This window comes from Lissotriton helveticus, chromosome 2_1, assembly GCF_964261635.1.
Source record: "Lissotriton helveticus chromosome 2_1, aLisHel1.1, whole genome shotgun sequence".
Classification (NCBI taxonomy): domain Eukaryota; kingdom Metazoa; phylum Chordata; class Amphibia; order Caudata; family Salamandridae; genus Lissotriton; species Lissotriton helveticus.
The window spans coordinates 244,325,609-244,344,315 of record NC_136059.1 but is presented as its reverse complement, the minus strand read 5'-3'; the positions used below and the strand labels follow the sequence as shown (position 1 = coordinate 244,344,315).

The following is an 18,707-nucleotide window of genomic DNA, read 5'->3' as shown; positions in this document are numbered from 1 at the left end:
AATACGCTTTAATTGTACTAAAAGTATATGTTTAATATACTTACTTATAAGGGCTTTCAGCCAGCCTTCTTCATTCATTGGTTTGGTTTTGTCGTTCACATTTTAGTTCTGCCTACTATAGCAAACAGCGTGGGGCAATGGATAGCACATTTCTGTCCAATTAGTTCCCTTCTGTGCAAGTGACTACTATTGCAATGTGAGCTTTTTGAGACTAAAACATTTTTGTCATTAGATAATTTAAAAAAAATGTTTGACAAGGGACTAGCAGCTCCCCCAACATTAAACGCTTTAAAAAACTTGACAAATCATAACAATCATTGGAAACCCAAAAGCCTGGCAACTGATGATAGACCTTTTGACTTTGCCAATGCTTGAAATGCTAGCAGCCAATGCCAGACCTGTTGGCTTTGCCAGTTCTTGTTGTCTTTTAAGCCATCTCGTCTTGGTTGCCTACCACTGAGTTAATTGCTATTTACCATCACATACTGTCAATGCATAAAAGTCAATCAAAGGGGAAGTTCTGTTAAAGTCACTAGTCTCCATCTCTGGAAGATAAAATTGGTTTGATTTTTTTTATTCCATTTAGCACATGGACGTTGTTGACTTTGTGCTCTAATGGCACTGACAAGGGCCAACATACTGACCGTAAACTTAAGTATAAAGTTGAATGAAAAGTGAGAAATCTGTAATTCGGAAAGAAAATGGTTTTCTTTTAAAATATGTACTTATTCTAACATCTCTAGTAATAATTTCAACTCATTAATGCTGTTTTTCTGCACTCGTGCCCTATCCCTTACCCCCTACATTGTCTTCTGGTGTTCTCCCAATAACCTGCATATCCAGTTGGATTTGAGGAGCTCCACCCATCCTCTCACTGCACATCTTGCCAACTGCAGGTATTACATATGCAAATGGTTCACATGACCCTTTTCCCCAATATATCGACTGAAACAAACTATTTTGTTTTCTTCTACAATAAATCCTTTGCAAAAAAATTAATATCTTGGTATTTGATGAGCCAACGAGGATGTAGATAGGTGAGTCTGCAGTCATGGGAGGAGGAACAGATGTTCCCTCCACCATCTTACCCAATTCTGCTTCCTGAAATGTTGTAAACAAATATCTAGGGTACAGTAACATTTTGAGTGTGCATTAAAGTTTAGTTGATTGCTTCCATTTATGCAATTTGTGTTAGCATTATTACATACAGTGCTTATTGGAAATCTATACCCTCTTCTAAAATATGCATGTTCTGCTACCTTCTATGCTGGAATTAAAATACATTATAATAAATATTTATCTGATGTAGACTTCTAGTTGCAGATTCCTTACCTTAGAATATTCCCTAGGCGTAAGACAGGGTTCGTAAAAGCTTGAGCAGTACCTCTGCGTGCCAGTAGGTAGTGTTGATCAACTCCGCGTTGGCTTTGTCTGCGTCATCTGCACAAGACGTGATGTGCAAGGTGCCTAAATAGGTGCTGACATCAGTGTTTTCTTTCCTTACCATCAGTGCAGATAGAGCTCCCTTTGTCTATTTTTTGGAATTCTTTTTCAACTTTTTGTAAACATTCTGTGACAGTCCCCCTCCTGGTTTGCCTTTGGTGCCTGGAGTCATTCCACGGCTCCATGGCCTACCTCGACTGCAGAATGATTAGCCCCAAGGCAGTTTGTGAGCACACCCTGAAGCTTCTGGTCATTTGATACTGGACGACACTGCTCCACGTCCTGGTCATAAGGATGATCCCTATTAGAGTCGTTCTGATCGGTCCTCGTCAGATCCCAAGTCATCATTGGGTAAGTGCCCAAGAAAACTGAGTAATCAAAGCCCTCTTTGGCTTAACACATCGTTCCAAGTCTTTAGATGAGGTGCGCGAATGACGCCACAAATGTAGGCCCGCTCCAATATGTCAACTACAGGGCCTGAATCTAGGTCTGCTCCGCGCATCCTATAATTTCCTAGTGCCTGAGCAAATCTGCCCTGGTGAAAGAATTTAATAAAGCTGTGCACCTCCTATACAGGTGGGCCGAGCCCTATTCCCCGACTTCGGGCCCCATGGATTCGGCAGGCACACCTACAGGATTTCTGCCGGTTTGTTCCCACTCGTCACCAGTCGGGTCCATTGGATCCATTCCTGGATCTGCATCGGCTCTGGTCGCAATTCTGTGACTTTACCCGGAGTCCATTCCAGTGGTGCCATTCCCGGTGCTGCTGATGCCCTCTGCGGCACCAATCCTATTGTTGTACCTGACTCCGATATGGAGCTGGAATGGCGTCGCCCAACATAGACTCCAGTGCTGACCGATACATGACCCTCCAGGTCGGAGACTAAGCCTCCCTTCACTGATGGGCCCTGGGGGGAATACGATTGGGGTGGATCTGAGGATCCTTATAGTTCTCTCGGCCCCTTGGAAGAGCTTGAGGATAACTGGTATGATTAAGGAGTAGATGCCAGTGGTCTAGACACATCTCCAGACACTAGCCTAGTCTGTCCTCCTAGTGTGCCTACGGAGGCCGGGGCTTCATTTGCCATGGTGATGAGGAGGGTGGCTGTGGTCATGAGCCTAATGCTGCACTTGGTGGCAGTAAAGACCAATGTCTTGATGGAGGTGCTTCAACCTTCAGTAAACTCCATTAAACCTCTTCTCCCTTTAATGAAGCCATTACTGATACCCTGCTCGGGGCATGGACCAAGTCCTGCACAGAGTTTCCTATACACTGGACGATTACCTGCCTCCACGGCTACACTCCTGGGAACCCACTTTTCCTCACCCAGCAACCTAGCCCAAAGAGTCTGGTTATCCAGGCCTCCACGTCCAGAGGCATTTTCTACCACACCACCGGATAGGGAATTCAGGAGCTTGGACACCTATAAAAGTATTTTCTCTTCCATTCAGCCTTGCACTGCAGTCAGTAAACACGTGCGTGCCTCTTGTACCAATATACCCATACAGTTTGGGATTTAGTTGCGCAAGTTCTGCTCATGGTCTCGGAGGAGTTCTGAGCCGATGGCAGGGATGCATCAAATTTCACTATTTCCTGCAGACTGGATACAACCGACTCACTAGGCAGCTTTGTCAGTGACACTCGGTCGCCATGCCCGCCCGAAGTCTACTGGCTTTTCAGGGCATGTCCAGGCTTCCCTCAGTGACATGCCCTTCGATGGCCCTCGCCTGTTTGGCAATAAGGCAGATTTGGCACTCAAGTGCTTAAAGGACAGCAGAGCCACTGCCCAGTCACAGGGACTGTCCATGGCCCAGCTCCACTATGCCTTTAGCCCTATCCGTGGCTATGGGAGGGGTGAAAAGCATAGTGGGGCTAGGGCTCTCCGTTTCCCCACCCTGTGCTCACAGTGGTGACCGATGTGTCACTCCTGGGCTGGGGCATCCTTCTTTGCGAAAGATGGAGATCAGAGGACTCTGGTCTTTAGCAGACTCTCAGCTTCACATAAACCTTTTGAAGTTGAGCGATTCACTTAAAATTGAAAGCTTTTCTTCCTTCCATTAAGGTAAGGCTGGTCCAGGTGGTCAAGGACAACACGCTACCATGTGGTTTTGCAACAAGCAAGACGGAGTGAGGTTGTGACCCTGTGTAAAGAGACCCATCGTCTCTGAAGAACGCTGGAACATCAGGACACATTTGTGGTCATAGCAACCCCCTGAGGGATTGTGGGCTAATTCCCACAGAGCCAAGGCTGTGACTACTACGTTAGCTTGCAGAGTCCCTGTCCTGGACAACGGTCAGGCTGCTATTTGCTCATCTCCACACACGTTTACTAAACACTACTGCCATACACTGTAACATCCAGATGGCAAAAACCCTATGAATTCATTAAAAAACTGCCATTAAACTGACTCCATGCTTCCAAATCAAATGTAAAAAACCCTGCACCTTGCCAATAATGGTCTGCTTCACGACTTATATATCAGTACCTGCATCGAAAACCATAACATAAATGTTAGTTTGACATCATATGGTCTCCTCACTTATGTCAAAACTCTTGCTGTATTAGACAGTAATGAATAAATGCTCAGTAGAAGTCACTTTTTGAAAATGCTGAAACTCATGACTTAATATTTTTATTTTTCTGTAAATATTTTCATACATTTTGCTCTTGTTAATATTCTAATCACTTTTTTCTGACATTTTAGTGGAATAGATTATTGTTGTAAGCCAATTACTTGTTTTGCAGACTGCCTGTAGATGGTTGTATTGGAAAAAGATTTTTTCATAGCCCTGCCCATGTTAACCTGCTAAAAGAGATGAAGAAACGCTTAACAGAAATTGCAGATTTCCATCATGATACTAGCAAATCCCTGCAACCAGAGGTTACGCCGATTGTCAGAGAAGAATCAACCGAGCAAGAGACATATACCCCGGTTTACACGACCTCACCAGCGATGCACAAAGAGCTTGTCAGGTACAGTATGTCTGAGAAGTTAACATAAATGTGTAAGGCGCGTCCTCTACTAGCTAAATGTCAAAACAAGCATTATTTTCTTTTCTTCCTGTTATTTTTAAATATATCTAAATGTAAATTGTAAGTTTTAAAAAAGATGTTAAACTTCAAAGTTAGAAACTTAGGCCCTCATTACGGTGTCAGCCGGACCACCACCTTCAGTCCGTAGCTGGCTGTCCACTCAACATCTAGGGCAGCAGTTCAAACGTCAGATTACAATATCGGCAGTCAGAGCACAGTAGTCGAGGGAGCCTATTGGGCGGCGGTCGGACTGTAAACCCTACCATGGAGGCAGTACTTGCCAGGCACCGCTGTAGGGATTATGATGTCCCTTTCCCTCAGCCTTTACATGGCGTTCCCACCTCCATGTGATAAAGGAAGATGGAAAGGAACTTTGGACGATCCAAGCAGGGCCTCTGTCCCTGGTGGGCCACAGCACGATGGCCGGGGGTGGGCACATGTGATGCCACCCAATCGTCCAGGCACCACATGGTGCCTAGCACACAGTGCATGGATGTTTAAAAACATGCCTTTTTCTACTACAGCCCTTTTCTGGGCCGGAGCACAAACCACAGTAGAAAAATGCATGTTTCAGACTACCTACACTGTGTCCTCATCAAAATATGGAGGGTAGGACCGCCGACTACTTGTCTGGCGGTCTTAACACTGCTGCAATGGTGTCGGAAGCTCATCTGCCCGCTGTCGTAATGAGGCCCCAAGTTTGAAACTATTACTTCCATCCTATAATCCTACCTAGTTATTCCGCCCAGCCACCTTAAACCTCCCCCCTCCCGGAAACCTTAATGGTATCCACACCTCTTTCCCCACACTGAAGATTTCTAACCGCTAATTGTTACTTATTCTCTGTCTCTTACCGTAGCTCAACGTATGGCACTAAACCATACTCTTAACTTAAAATTCTTCGTACGACCAACCCTAACTGTATCTGTAATCTTCTGTCACCTTACTTTCTGTATCCCTAATTCTTTGGCCTTACCTTTAATTTATATTTGTTTTGATTTTTTTTTTACTAGAAGTTTTTTAACCAATGATTCTAACCTTTTGGCTTTTCAAACACTTAGGGCATTTCAAACACTTAGGGCCTCATTACGATGGCGGATGGACGAGCGTCCGACCACTATCGCAGTGGGATCGAGACTGCCCGACAAGTAGTTGGTGGTCCCACCTGCCATATTTTGAGGAGACCACTGTGTAGGCGGCCTGAAACATGCATTTTTCTACTGTCGCTTGTGCTGCAGCCCGGAAAAGAGCTGCTGTAGAAAAAGATCTGTTTTCAAAGATCCATGCACCATGTGCCAGGCATCATGTAATGCCTGCCACAAGGTGCATGAATGCTTGGGGGGGCCCCACATGTGCCCCCCTGGCCACTGAGCAGTGGCCCATGGGGACAGGGGCACACCATAAGGCCCTCACAGTCCCTTTCCCTCTGCCTTGTAAAGGCAGAGGGAAAGGGACATCATAATCCCACGGCGGTGCCTGTAGGATTTACAGTACTACTGCTGCCCTGACGGGCTCCTTGAGCCTGTCGGAGGTGTTGGTCAACCACCCGCCACCCTCACGTTTGTGAAGCAAACTTTCAAATATAAAAAGGAATAGAAGATGTGCTTAATTTTGGGAAATTACCTTTATTTATTACCTCCCCTGAAGAAAAGAACTTAAAACATTTTGTAATTAAAAGTTTAATCCCATTTCAATACATTGTGCCGAGTCTTGAACATTCACTATGTCAAAACTCCCCTTTCCTAATACGGAGGCCCTGTAAAATGTAGGCTTGAGTTTGTGAGTGTCAGTCACCAGGATTGTATCACTGGAGGGAATGTGAGGAGGTAAATGGAGGCCCGCACTAAACACTGAAATCTATTGGAGGAGGGGTAATATCTGCCTGGCCCTTCGTGCTCCCACCCTCATATTGACACCTGTTAGACCTGTCACCATTGGCGTGGGTCTCACTTCCATTTGTACTGTTGCCTCATGTGTTTTTGCTGGTGTTAGATGTTTTGGGCACTGTGCCACTGCTGTCCAGTGCCACAGTGCAAATGCTCCCTATTGTAAATTATTGTATGACTTGGTGATTCCATGATTGACTGGTTTGGTTTTCCCTGTCAGACCCTAGGACAGTGAACCAGGAGTGCCCAGGGCTTGTAAACCAAATGCTGCTGGTGGGCTTGCAGCACTGGCTGTGCCACCCACAGAAGTGGCCTGTAAAAGTGTGTCTAAGGCCTGCCATTGCAGAGCCTATGTGCAGTCTGGTACTGCCATGTTGACTGAGCACATGCACCCACTTGCCAGTCCCTAAACCTTCCCCTTTCTTCATATCAGACACCCCTATGGTAGGCCCAAGGGCAGGGTGCATTGTAAGTATACAGTAGGACATGCCCTGGTGTGTGTGGCATGTCCTAATAGTGAATTACAGCCATTTTCGTTTTTCACTATTGCAAGGCTACCTGTTATCCATAAGCCAGAATGGGCAGTTAGATTATTACATCCTATAATCCTAACTGAGTCAGGGAATACTGTAGAAATTCGAGTTTAGTATGCCTGTACTCAGAATGATAAAATGCATCTTTTAGCGAAGTTGATTTTAACATTCTGTGTTTGAAAATACCACTTTTAGAAAGTAGGTATTTTCTTGCCTAACTATCCAAGCCTGCCTCTGCTAGGTTGTGTATTCCTTGTCTGGAGTTTTGAGTGACAGGCTGGGGGATTCCAGGAGACAGAATGAGTCAGCCCAGTGGTGAATAGAGAGATCTGCATCTAGATGGGAGGGAGGAGTTGCACCAGGGACCTGAATAGGGCTGTGCCTTCCCTCCACAATGCTGATTCCACATCCTGTGGTACGTCTGATGTCTCTGCCCCGCACAGTGAAAGAAGAGAAGGAATCATGTCAACAAGGTGCCCCATGGCTGTGCTTGCCCTCCACAATGCTGGCTTCACCTCAAGTGGGGCGTCTGATGTCTCTGCCCTGCACTGTGAAAGGAAAGAAGGAGTTTTGTCAACAGAGTGCTCCAGAACTGGTTTGGACAGGATTTTGGGGTATAAAAATTGTGACCATGATCCCAAGAAATTAGATCACTTTTGGACAAACAAGAAGAAACCTTTGCTGAGGAGAGGAACCTGAAGAAACTGAGGAGAGACTATCCCTAAGCTGAAGTGCTGCATGGGGGATCGGGCTGCAGTGGTTGCCTGACTGCCAAAGAAATGAGAGAGGAACTCTGTGTGTACTTTCATCAACTTGTGTAAGGATCTCAAGGGCTTGGAACAGAGCTTGCCTCCTGCTGAAGTCTCAGGGACAACAGACTTCACCCACCAGCTTCTCAAGAGTGCTCCTGAAGTGCCTGCAGTTGTGCTGCACTTTTTGGGGACTTGCGTGTCGCAAGGAGCTGGTAGCGCGACTCAAGATCGAGAAGCGTGTCGCAGAACTGCTGATTCACAACACGAAGCACCTCGCATCGCCGGAGGAGAGGATAGACGTCGCAGCAGACGCCGCCGCATCACCGGGAAGCATGTCAAAGGAGTAGAGGATTGACGTCTCCTCAGACGCCGCAGCATCTCCGAGAAGCGTGTCGCAGGGCCTGTCGCGGCTCATCACCGGAGAAGAGGAGCGACGTTGCAGCAGAAGCCACATCACCGGGAAGAGTGTCACAGGGCTTGTCACGGCTCGCATAGTTGTGGAAGCAACTTGCATCGCCAGGAGAGAGGATCAACGTCGCAGCAGGCCCCGCCACATCACTGGGAAGCGTGTTGCAGGGCCTGTCGTGGCTTGCATCGTGTCAAGCATCTCGCATCGCTGGGGGAGAGAATCGACGTCTGAGCAGATGCCGCCGCATCACCGGGAAGCAAGTTGCATCAACGAGAAAGCGCCATCTTTATTTCTTTGCACCGGATTGTTACCGCATTTCCATCGCTTTCATTGCCCTGCGTGTCGCATCTGAAGGTACCTTGACTCAAAGTGTCGCATTTTAAGAACTATATAGAACTAAGCTAATTCTACCATTTTAAGTTCAGTATTGTGGATTTTTGTCGTTTGTGGTCTTGTGATAAGTCTATATAAAGAATACTTATTTTTTATATAAAACCTGTGTGGTGTCCATCAGTAGTGTTGTCACTTGATTACTGTGTGTGTTCACAAATGCTTTACACACTGCCTCTGAGATAAGCCTGCCTGCTCGTGCTAAGCTACCAAGGGGGTGAGCAGAGGTTATTTTAGGAGTGTACCCCCTTAACTGACTAGAGGCAAGGGTCCCTATTTGTCACAAGTACCTACCTGTGCCAACTAGAGACCCCCAAATCTAACAACACCCATGTTATTGACAACTATGAAAAACAGGAGTGTTTTCTGTGCGGTCTCTAGATGGTAAACTCAGTAGGCCTCTGGCTAGTAGCAGTAAAAGCTCCTGCACCACAGAAAGGAGGAAGGTCAGTTTTGGGTGTACGGATGGGTAATATTTCTTCGGTCTTAGCTCAATTACAGCTGAATTAGCAGCACCATACTTTGTAAGTGAATAGGAGGAACTGTGCCATCATACTGTTATGAAGGTAAATATATTTTTATAGTACACTTAGGGCCAGATTCATCAAACAAAAGATCTGAGAATCTGGCCCTTTGCGAGCGGTATTTTTGCATTTGGGATGCATCATCCCAAATGCAAAAATCGCAATTTTAGAAATCGCTAAATTGCGATTATTTGCATTTAAGGAATCTCAATTTGAGATTCCTTAAATGCAATGCATGAAAGTGTTTAAAATAGCGAATTTGCTAATAGGGCACGCAAATTACCATGAAGTACCACTTCGTGGTAATTTGGAAAAACTTTTAAAAATGCACTAAAGTGCAATTTTCAAAGTTCCATGCTGCGCACACACATGCCCTAAGGGCATGTGTGTGCGCAACATATGTGCACATATCAATTTCAGGGGTGCAACAGGGTGTCCTTTGGACACCCCTGCTCCCTTAAAATCGCAATCTCAATTTGCGAATCGCTAATTGCGATTCGCAAATTGAGATTGTCTTCCCATTCATTCCTATGGGCCTCTAGGCCCATAGGAATGAATGGGGAGGTATTCCTTAATTGCGACTCGCAATTAAGGAATTCTAAGAAATCGCTATTTTTTTAAGTGATTTCTTGATGCATTCCATTTTGCAATTCCTTAATAGCGAATCGTATTTTTCGCTATTAAGGAATCGCAGATCGGTTTGTTGATGCATCTGGGGGTTAATCTCTTGGATAATGTTTTTAGGCTCATCTTTCTTTTTTGTGTGCCTGTTTACCCACTTTAAATTTGATATGGTGATTGGGGCAACAGGTCATCGGGGTTACAAACCACATCATCCTTTACTTGTTCTCTTCTATGAACCTTTCCAGTATCTAATGCTCTTATTTCCTCCTTTGGGCAAAGACACTAGTGTCCTTCTAAGGCTGACATAGCCTTTGAATGTGAGATGAATTTACCTGCCTGTCTGCTTTTCTATTGTCTGCATTTTTATAGTTGGCTTAGAGTGCAGAGAATGTATTCCTGTAGCACCCTTTATCTGTCATTCCACTAGCATTACTACTTGTCTTAAGACTTGTTTGGGTGTTCTGAGAAGGACAGCCAAGGAAGGTGTATATCCAGGCGACAGAACTGAGACCAGTAATTCTTCTGTGAGTTTCTGGAGGGAAGAGCGACGAGCGACAAAGGGACATGCTTCCCCTAGCAGCCATATCAACTGAATCACACTTGAGGCTCTATCAGCTGCACTCCATATTCTGCAGATGGAGGATATCATGCCGACCTTAGCACAGATATAATGTGTATGCTTATAATGTGCTTGCTGATATTTATTGTTTGATTTAAAGACTCAGTATTGAGAAATCATTATCATTGCAAAGGACTTCTGCCCACTGAGTTCTCTAGCTGCAGGTGTTTAAAGTGCAACATCCGTATACCACCTTTTCCCCCTGATAACTTGCACTTCCTTTTAACCTAAAGTGCTATAATTTTTTCAGGTAGACACTCAATCACTCTCTCTTCTTTTTTTCAGTTTGCCTCACCCCTCTAACGAGAAGAGGGTCCACAGTTTGGGCACAAAAAGAGTTCTTAACTTTAAATTCAAATACACGAATGAGCATGGGGTGGGTGACCAGCTGTTTACCAGTGCTAAGTAAGGAAGGCCGGCCAAGAGGTGTACCTGTTTGGGTAGTTTGTCCTGTGCATAAAAACATACTTTTCACTGACCAAAAAAAGAGCATCCCGAGGGCTTTTCTGTCCAATGCCACAAGAGCCAAGGCTGCCACAACAACATTAGTGAGAGATGGGACATTGCTAGACATCTGACAGGCTTCTACATAGATATCCATATGCACCTTCATTAGGCATTACTGTCTTAATAATCAAATGCGCAGGGATGGACAGTTTGACTGCTTGCCTCTGCAGAAATTTCTAGTGGAATTTGCAGTTAGAAGATTCTATCAAAAAGATAAGTTTGGTAATGCTCTTTCTGGTGGATATTCATACCCAACTTCAAATTGATCACCAACCAACCTCCTCCTTGCTCTGTGGAGTGGACCTTTATAGAGTCTCAGAAGGTCCCAAGTTTAATTTTGCACACTGTCGTTCTTCCATTTTGTCATGGATGATTCACATCTAAAGGTGTCGGATGGGAATATCCTTTGCCTTGTGTGCCTGAACTGAATGTATGTGTGATCATGGTTTGATTGTTGGTCATGCCACACTCTAATTGCATTTGCGCTTGATGTCCCAGCCACTATCTTTCACAATAATATGTTCTAGGTCTTGACCTTAGCCAGGAGGGGCACTCCTTCATAGTGACAGAGGACTACTATCACTCTCATGAGTTTTTTTGCCTGCAGATCGGAGGTGGCAGCATATCATGCATGGTGAATCATAGTGATCCAGCACCAATACCAAAATTGATCAGGGCTCAATAATCAATGACATCATAACACAATGGCCCATACTCATTCACCCAGAATCCCTGATGTGCTGGGGTCAATTTATACGTTCCAACAATTCTTTCTCTTTATTGATTCAAATGAGACATCTTTTAATAACTACCCTTTAACATCAACTTTCCTTCTAATTGGTCGATGGACCAATTAGTTGAATAGTTGATGGCAATGATGACTACTAACTTACCAAACATTTAGTCCATAAAATAATCACAGACTCTTATTAAAGTTAATAATACATTTTTTTTATCTCAAATTATCATGGGTTAATGCTAAATTGCATTTGGTCACAGATTACAAACACTGAATCTCACGAAGAAACATATATTTATATATATATTATTTTAAAACTCATCCAAATTAAACAATGACTTTATGCAATGAAGGAATGGATAGAGTAAGAGAGAAAAGTTTCCAGCAAATGTATATGCCAAACATAATATACCTAACGGAGGAAGAGACAATAGTTTCATCCAAACAATACATAGCAAAAAATCGTTGACGGAGTGGATAGGTGAAAAGACAAAGCTTCAGAGACAAATACATTAATATTTAGATTCTGAAAATGATTTAGGCTAAATACAAACCTATTGGTCTGTAGGAAAACCACCCCCTTGGCCTAGGAAATGGTGGGGGATCCCTGAAACAGAATCCGGGAACAACGGATATAAGGACAGGACAGGTCAGGAACAGCTAGGCCTCTCTGCAAAACCGATGGTCAGCGACACATCTCCCCTCCTGTCAGCCTAAGCTCTGAACCACACCCCTAAAGGCACACCAGTTATACCCTAAAATTGAAATGTTAATCCCAATAATGTTGCAAACTATCATCGAACTCGTACAGTGATTGGTGGGCTGATTTCACCTTTTATTCAACAACTTCATTATGAAATGTTGTTCCCATGGTCTGAATCTCAGTTTATTCTCACATTCTCCATACAAGATACAGTTTTATAACGTTCTCCTTTCATAAATTAACATCTTTGCAGAGTACATCTCTGGTTCCATGCTGGGGTACAGTAGTTGGCAGTCGTCTGATACTCTGGCCTTCACTCTTTCATGTCATCTGCGGTGCACACCGCGTCTTGCTTGCCTCATGTCAGAACGGAATCACTCATTGAAGCTTCCCCCCTCCCACATTGGACAAGTTAAGAAGATGGGGGCTCCATCCAGCACACTAAAGTAGATGAAAACAAACATTTATTAGTTATATGATAATGAAACCTTTTACTGTTTACTACCTCGCACTATTCCCCATTAATATTACCTAGCATAAGCTTAGTGCAAAAGCGGCATTAATAATTACTTTTAAAGCAGAATGCAACATGAAAAATACTTATGCACATGCAGCCTATTTGTGCAACTTCTTTGTTTCTCCCAAAGCGCAAAAGTTATTATAATACTATGTAATTACTGGTTAGTTCAGGCATGCACAAAACAGTTCCCTTATGTTTATGTTGGTGTATGTTAGTTTTACTACATCTACTTCTGTAGTAGGGGATCTCTGTGTATAGTCATAATCTAGTGAATAGTCCCGCCCATGTGCGCGGACCCCGGAGCAATCAAAAATAATCTCTTAAGTTGTCAAAACATGCAGAACTGCACAGACACTTAAGAGAGAATTTAAAGACAGATAATGCAGCCTATATCCACAGGCTACACTGTCCAGTACTTCAACTAGAAATTTCACCAAAATCCACAAACAGCACAGCCTGTCCAGGGTTTTCTACAGAGAAAACCTTGCCTTTAACAGCAACACCCTCTGGAATGATAGAGAGGAAGAAGTGGACAGACAAGCCCCATAGACTGCCATTATGTGGCTCAAAACAGGATACTGTGCCTTTAAGAGAACTTTCCAGAAGCCTCACAGTATCCCAGAATGCACTGCAGGTCCCTTTTACTTTCAGTTCTTTTTTCCGGCTCCTGCTAGCAGGACCCTGGAGCATTAGCTCTTCTTTTTTTAGCTTTTTCTATACAATTTTTGTGATAATTTTGGATTTTTGCAGCTTCACTCGACGTCTTTGGCCTTTATCTACATTCTGCTGTGTTTTTTGGCAGAATATCTGCAGTCTTCTTGTCTTTATACTATTTCTGTCTGATAAGTGCTCTGTCTGCAGCTGAACTAAAGACCAAAGCTGAAGCTCACAGGGTTTGTATTCTGTGCTTGCCTGTGTCTTTTGACACCTGTCTTCTCTGTAACTTCTTTTCTAGGAGGCTTTGGCTTCCAGGTTTGGAACAGAGGAGTTTGAAGGCATCTTCAGCCTCTGGGTAAGGAGAGGGTAGGTCCTCTACCGAGTCCCATGCTATGATCTCTGGGGTTCTCCCCAGTAAGGGCACGTCTGAGCTATGACGCGGTTCCGGTCAGCGTCGAGGACATCATGGAGTGCCTCGACGTCATGGAGTGCCTCGACGTCATGGAGTGCCTCGACGTCATGGAGTGCCTCGACGTCATGGGGTGCCTCGACGTCATGGGGTGCCTCGACGTCATGGGGTGCCTCGACGTCATGGGGTGCCTCGACGTCATGGGGTGCCTCGACGTCATGGGGTGCCTCGACGTCATGGGGTGCCTCGACGTCATGGAGCAGTGATGCTCGACGTCATGGAGCAGTGATGCTCGACGTCATGGAGCAGTGATGCTCGACGTCAGGGAGCAGGGATGCTCGACATCATGGGGCAATGATGCTCGACGTCAGGGAGCAGGGATGCTCGACATCATGGGGCAATGATGCTCGACATCATGGGGCAGTGATGCTTGACGTCATGGGGCAGTGATGCTCGACGTCATGGGGCAGTGATGCTCGACGTCATGGGGCAGTGATGCTCGACGTCATGGGGCAGTGATGCTCGACGTCATGGAGCAGTGAGGCTCGACGTCATGGAGCAGTGAGGCTCGACGTCATGGAGCAGTGATGCTCCTTTTGGGGCGTTGATCGCTTGGGCTCTATCTTCCGTTGGGTCCAGACGTCACGGTTGTGGATGGCTCGGCGTCTCGGTGTTTGACACCGTAGTGACATTTTGATGTCGGAGTGTTGGTTGTCGTAGAGACAGTCACTGTCTTAGTGATGGTGATGTCGTAGTGAGGTCGACGTCATGGGTTACAGCCGCGGAATACTTGCCGGCGCTTGATGCCTGGGTCTTGTTCCAGGCCTCGGCCCGTGGTGAGCCTCTCGTCGTAGGAAGGGACTTTGTGTTCCCGGCACCGTCCACTCACGACGCCGAGCAGTTGTTCAGCGTCGAGGAACCCTTCTGATGGGGAGTCTGTGGCTACTCACCACGTGTAAGCGAGGGACGTTGGTCCTTTTGGTTAGTTTTGAGTATTCGCATACCTACTCATCGGCTAGGTCGCCTCCTGCTCTGCCACCACTGGTGAGACCACCGGGGATGTTTCGGAATTCCCTAGGTTCCCTCTCCCACCCACCACCCCAGGGGCCTTTGGCCCGTCAGTCTGCGAACCCCCGTGCCTTGATGCCAGGTATGCGTCTTCCATGAGTACGGGGAGTCTCTCTCCGACTCTTAACTGGTTGGCGGTACTTAACTTTTGTCCACTACCACCTGCCAGGAGGTTCTGTCTTCGAACGTAATCCTGACTTGGTCGCAGGGGTGGCGGCATGTAGACACCATGCTGTGGCCCGCTGTTGCTGGGCCGTTGTGGTGAGGTCCCTGTGTGGGGGTGTTTTCTTCACCGATTTGTGGTTCCCCTGCCGAGAGACAGGAGGGAAGCCTTACAAGAGATAGTCTAATGGGACTGATAGTTTCAGATCTAAGCATCGGTGTCGGAGCAGAGTTTTCTCTCCTGCCGACCCCCAGGTATGGTGGGTTTGTCCTACGTTGCCATACTTGTATTCGTCTGACGTCTCTGCAGCCTGCGGCTCAGCAGTGTGCTTCTACTCTCCCGTTCTTTGGGCAACCCTTGGGCTGCCATGAGGGTAGTGAGTGGCCCGCAAGAAGTCTGAATCGGGGACTTTTGGAAGGCTGTAGGTTTGGGGCGTGGAGAACGGCTTGAGGCCTTCTGCCCTTTATAGCGGCGTTTTTCCTCCCAGGAGTTGTCTGTGGTCCCGGGCCGCCATTCAATACTTCACAAGTGTATTGTGCGCATACGCGGGAGAGCTTGATGCTCCTCGGCGAACAAAGGCCGGCTGGGTCTAAGTCCGTCTTCGGTTCATCAGCCCTCCTCCAGCAATTCCTCCGGTCAGCTCGCGGTTTCAGCTGCGCAAGCTCCAGGCGGAGGCCGATATCCTGTTAAGGAAAAGGGCGATAGAAGACGTACCTCTGTCTCAAAGGGGCAGAGTTCTGTATTCCCGGTTCTTTCTGGTTCGCAAGCAGGACAAGAACGAGTTCAGGCCCATTCTGGATTTGCGACAAGCAAACAAATGGATTCGCAGAGAGAGAGAAATTTTGCATGCTGTTGTTGCATCAGGTTTATCCTCAGCTGCAACGGGGAGATTGGCTCTGTGCCATAGATCTACAGGATGCGTACTTCCATGTGCCCATTGCACACAAACACAGGAAGTTCCTGCGATTCCAAGTCGGCGCCAATCATTATCAGTACACAGTACTGCCAGTCGGGCTGTAGTCTGCGCCCAGAACATTCTTGAAGTGAATGGCAGTGGTAGCGGCACACCTGAGGAAAAACGAGGTGTTTGTCTACCCGTACCTGGACGATTGGTTGATCAGGGCCTCCTTCTTCTCTGAAGCTCAAGCACACTGCCAGAAGACGTGCGTTCTCTTGAACAAGCTGGGGTTGCACATCAACATGTCCAAGTCTGTCCCGATTCCGGTCCAGTGCATACAGTACTTGGGAGCCTCCATCTATACGCTGTCAGCAAGCGTGTCTCCTTCGTAGGAGAGACGATTATCACTCCTTCAGAAGGCTCAGGCTCTTATGACCGCTCCTTCTACACCAGTGAGGACGGTGTCTTCTCTACTGGGGTCGATGGGCTCTTGTATCTTCCTCACGCCACACGCACGGCTGCACATGAGACCGTTGCAGGAGTGCTTGGAGGATCAGTGGGATCAGAGGAAAGGATCTTGGGACGACAAGATACGACTGTCTCGGCATGCTCTTCAGTCTCTGAAGTGGTGGTGTCCAGCGGAGAATCTCCTCAGAGGGGTTCCCTTTCACAAGGGCATTCCCACACAGACTATCGTGACGGATGCGTCTCTCCACGGCTGGGGGGCGCATTCCGGAGAATTTACAGATACAAGGAACGTGGTCCCCGATGGAGTCCACGTATCACATCAATTTCCTGGAACTCAGAGCTGTTCCCTTGGCACTGAAGGTGTTTCTTACGTCCTTCCAGACCAACTCTCTGCTTGTACAGATGGACAATACGACCACGATGTATTACCTCAACAAGCAGGGGGGTTCGAGATCGCGCACTCTGTCGCAGGAGGCGCAGGCGATCTGGCGCTGGCTTCTAGCCAGAGGACTGACGATAACAGCTACCCATCTGCCAGGTGTGCAGAATGTTCAGGCAGACGCACTGAGCAGACTGATTCAGGAAAACCTCAAATGGGTCATAAACGACGAAGTACTAGGAGAAGTCTTCGGAAGGTGGGGGACTCCAGACGTAGATCTGTTCCCCACCGCCGAAAACAGCGACTGCCGAGACTTCGCCTCCAGGTACTACCAGCAGGGGACGCTGGGGAATGCGTTATGGATTAACTGGTCGAACCGCTTCCTGTACGCTTTTCCACCCATTCCCCCGATTCCGGCGGTGCTCATCAAGCTGTCCCAGTCCAGGGCGCGGATGATCCTGATTGCCCCGGAATGGCCCAGGCAGTGGTGGTTCACGGACCTGCTTCACCGGTCTTTCCTTCCTCACATACGGCTGCCGTGCAGGCCGGACCTTCTCACGAAGTTCCGGGGGCAGATGTTGCACCCCAGCCTCTCGTCTTTGAGTTTGGCGGCATGGCTCCTGAGATAGTGCAATATGGCCATTTGAATCTACCAGAAGATTGTATGGACATACTGAAGGAGGCTAAGCGACCTTCCACTAGGACTTCTTATGCTTACAAGTGGAAGAGGTTTTGCATCAGGTGCAAGTCCTAGGATTATGACCCAACGACGTGTAGGGAAGATGTCATCCTTCCGTATCTTCTACACCTGGCGCAGTCTGGCCTTAATGTCCATTCCATTAAGGTTCATCTTGCTGCGCTGACTGCCTACAGGAAATGGCCTTCACAGACTTCCTTCTTTCAGATCCCTGTGATCAAAGGTTTTTTGGAAGGCTTGAAGAAAGTGTTCCCTCCTGTCCGGCTTCCTTCGCCTTCATGGGAATTGAACGTGGTGCTGTCCAGATTGATGAAGGAGCCTTTTGAACCTTTTCAGAAGGCTTTGTTGCAGCACCTGTCCTGGAAGGCGGCGTTCCTCGTGGCCATTACATCGGCCCGCAGGGTGAGGAAACTTCAGGCGTTGTGTTGCCAAGAACCTTATACTGTATTTCATGCTGATAAGGTTGTTATGCGTACTCACCCTAAATTTCTTCCAAAGGTTATATCTGATTTCCATGTTAACCAGACTATAACTTTACCTACGTTTTTTCAGAATCCTTCATCTCCAGCGGAAAGATCTCTGCATTCCCTGGATGTTAGGAGGGTGTTGAAATTTTATCTGGATAAAACCAAGGATATTCGTAGGTCAGACCAATTGTTTATCAATTATGGATCAGTCAGGACCGGTCTCGCTACCTCTAAACAGTCCATCTCAAGGTGGATTGTGTCCTGTATACAATTGTGTTACCAAAAGGCTAATAAGACCTTAGGGGGTAAACCTAAGGCTCATTCCACCAGGGGCAAAGCTGCCACGACTGCTTTGCTCCGTAATGTTCCAATTGCAGAAATCTGCAAGGCGGCCACTTGGACGTCGGTCCATACCTTTGTTAAGTATTACTGTCTGGACACTGATGCCAGGGCAGTTGCTCAGGTTGGGCAGGCTTCGCTGCGAAATCTGTTCGCACAGTAGTGGTGTTATTTCTCTGTTCTCCACCGCCGCTTTGGTGTGGGGATGGGCTTGTCATTCTATTCACTAGATTATGACTATACAGAGAGATCCCCTACTACAGAAGGAGTAGTTTCTGTCCTGTAACTCCAGTTCTGTAGTAGGGGTATCTCTGTTATAGTCATAAGCGCCCGCCCTCCTCCCCGGTGGAGAGAGATATTCATGTAAGAAATGCTACAGGTCTGGTGTGTTACGCCTTCAAAAAGAACTGAAAGTAAAAGGGACCTGCAGTGCATTCTGGGATACTGTGAGGCTTCTGGAAAGTTCTCTTAAAGGCAC

At 46.7% G+C, this 18,707-nt stretch overlaps 1 protein-coding gene and 1 long non-coding RNA gene across 2 annotated transcripts in view; one reads left to right on the top strand and one right to left on the bottom strand.

The window, feature by feature from the left end:
• EPG5 (ectopic P-granules 5 autophagy tethering factor) overlaps nt 1-18,707 on the top strand; it is a 582,198-nt gene that overhangs the window by 264,773 nt on the left and 298,718 nt on the right. Inside the window, exon 23 of the mRNA XM_078674745.1 lies at nt 4,191-4,418. Within this exon, the coding sequence (XP_078530871.1) occupies nt 4,191-4,418 (228 nt within the window). The remainder of the gene's footprint in view (nt 1-4,190; nt 4,419-18,707) is intronic.
• LOC144817870 (uncharacterized) overlaps nt 11,830-18,707 on the bottom strand; it is a 31,635-nt gene continuing 24,757 nt past the window's right edge. Inside the window, exon 4 of the long non-coding RNA XR_013606991.1 lies at nt 11,830-12,605. This is a non-coding gene — a long non-coding RNA (uncharacterized LOC144817870). The remainder of the gene's footprint in view (nt 12,606-18,707) is intronic.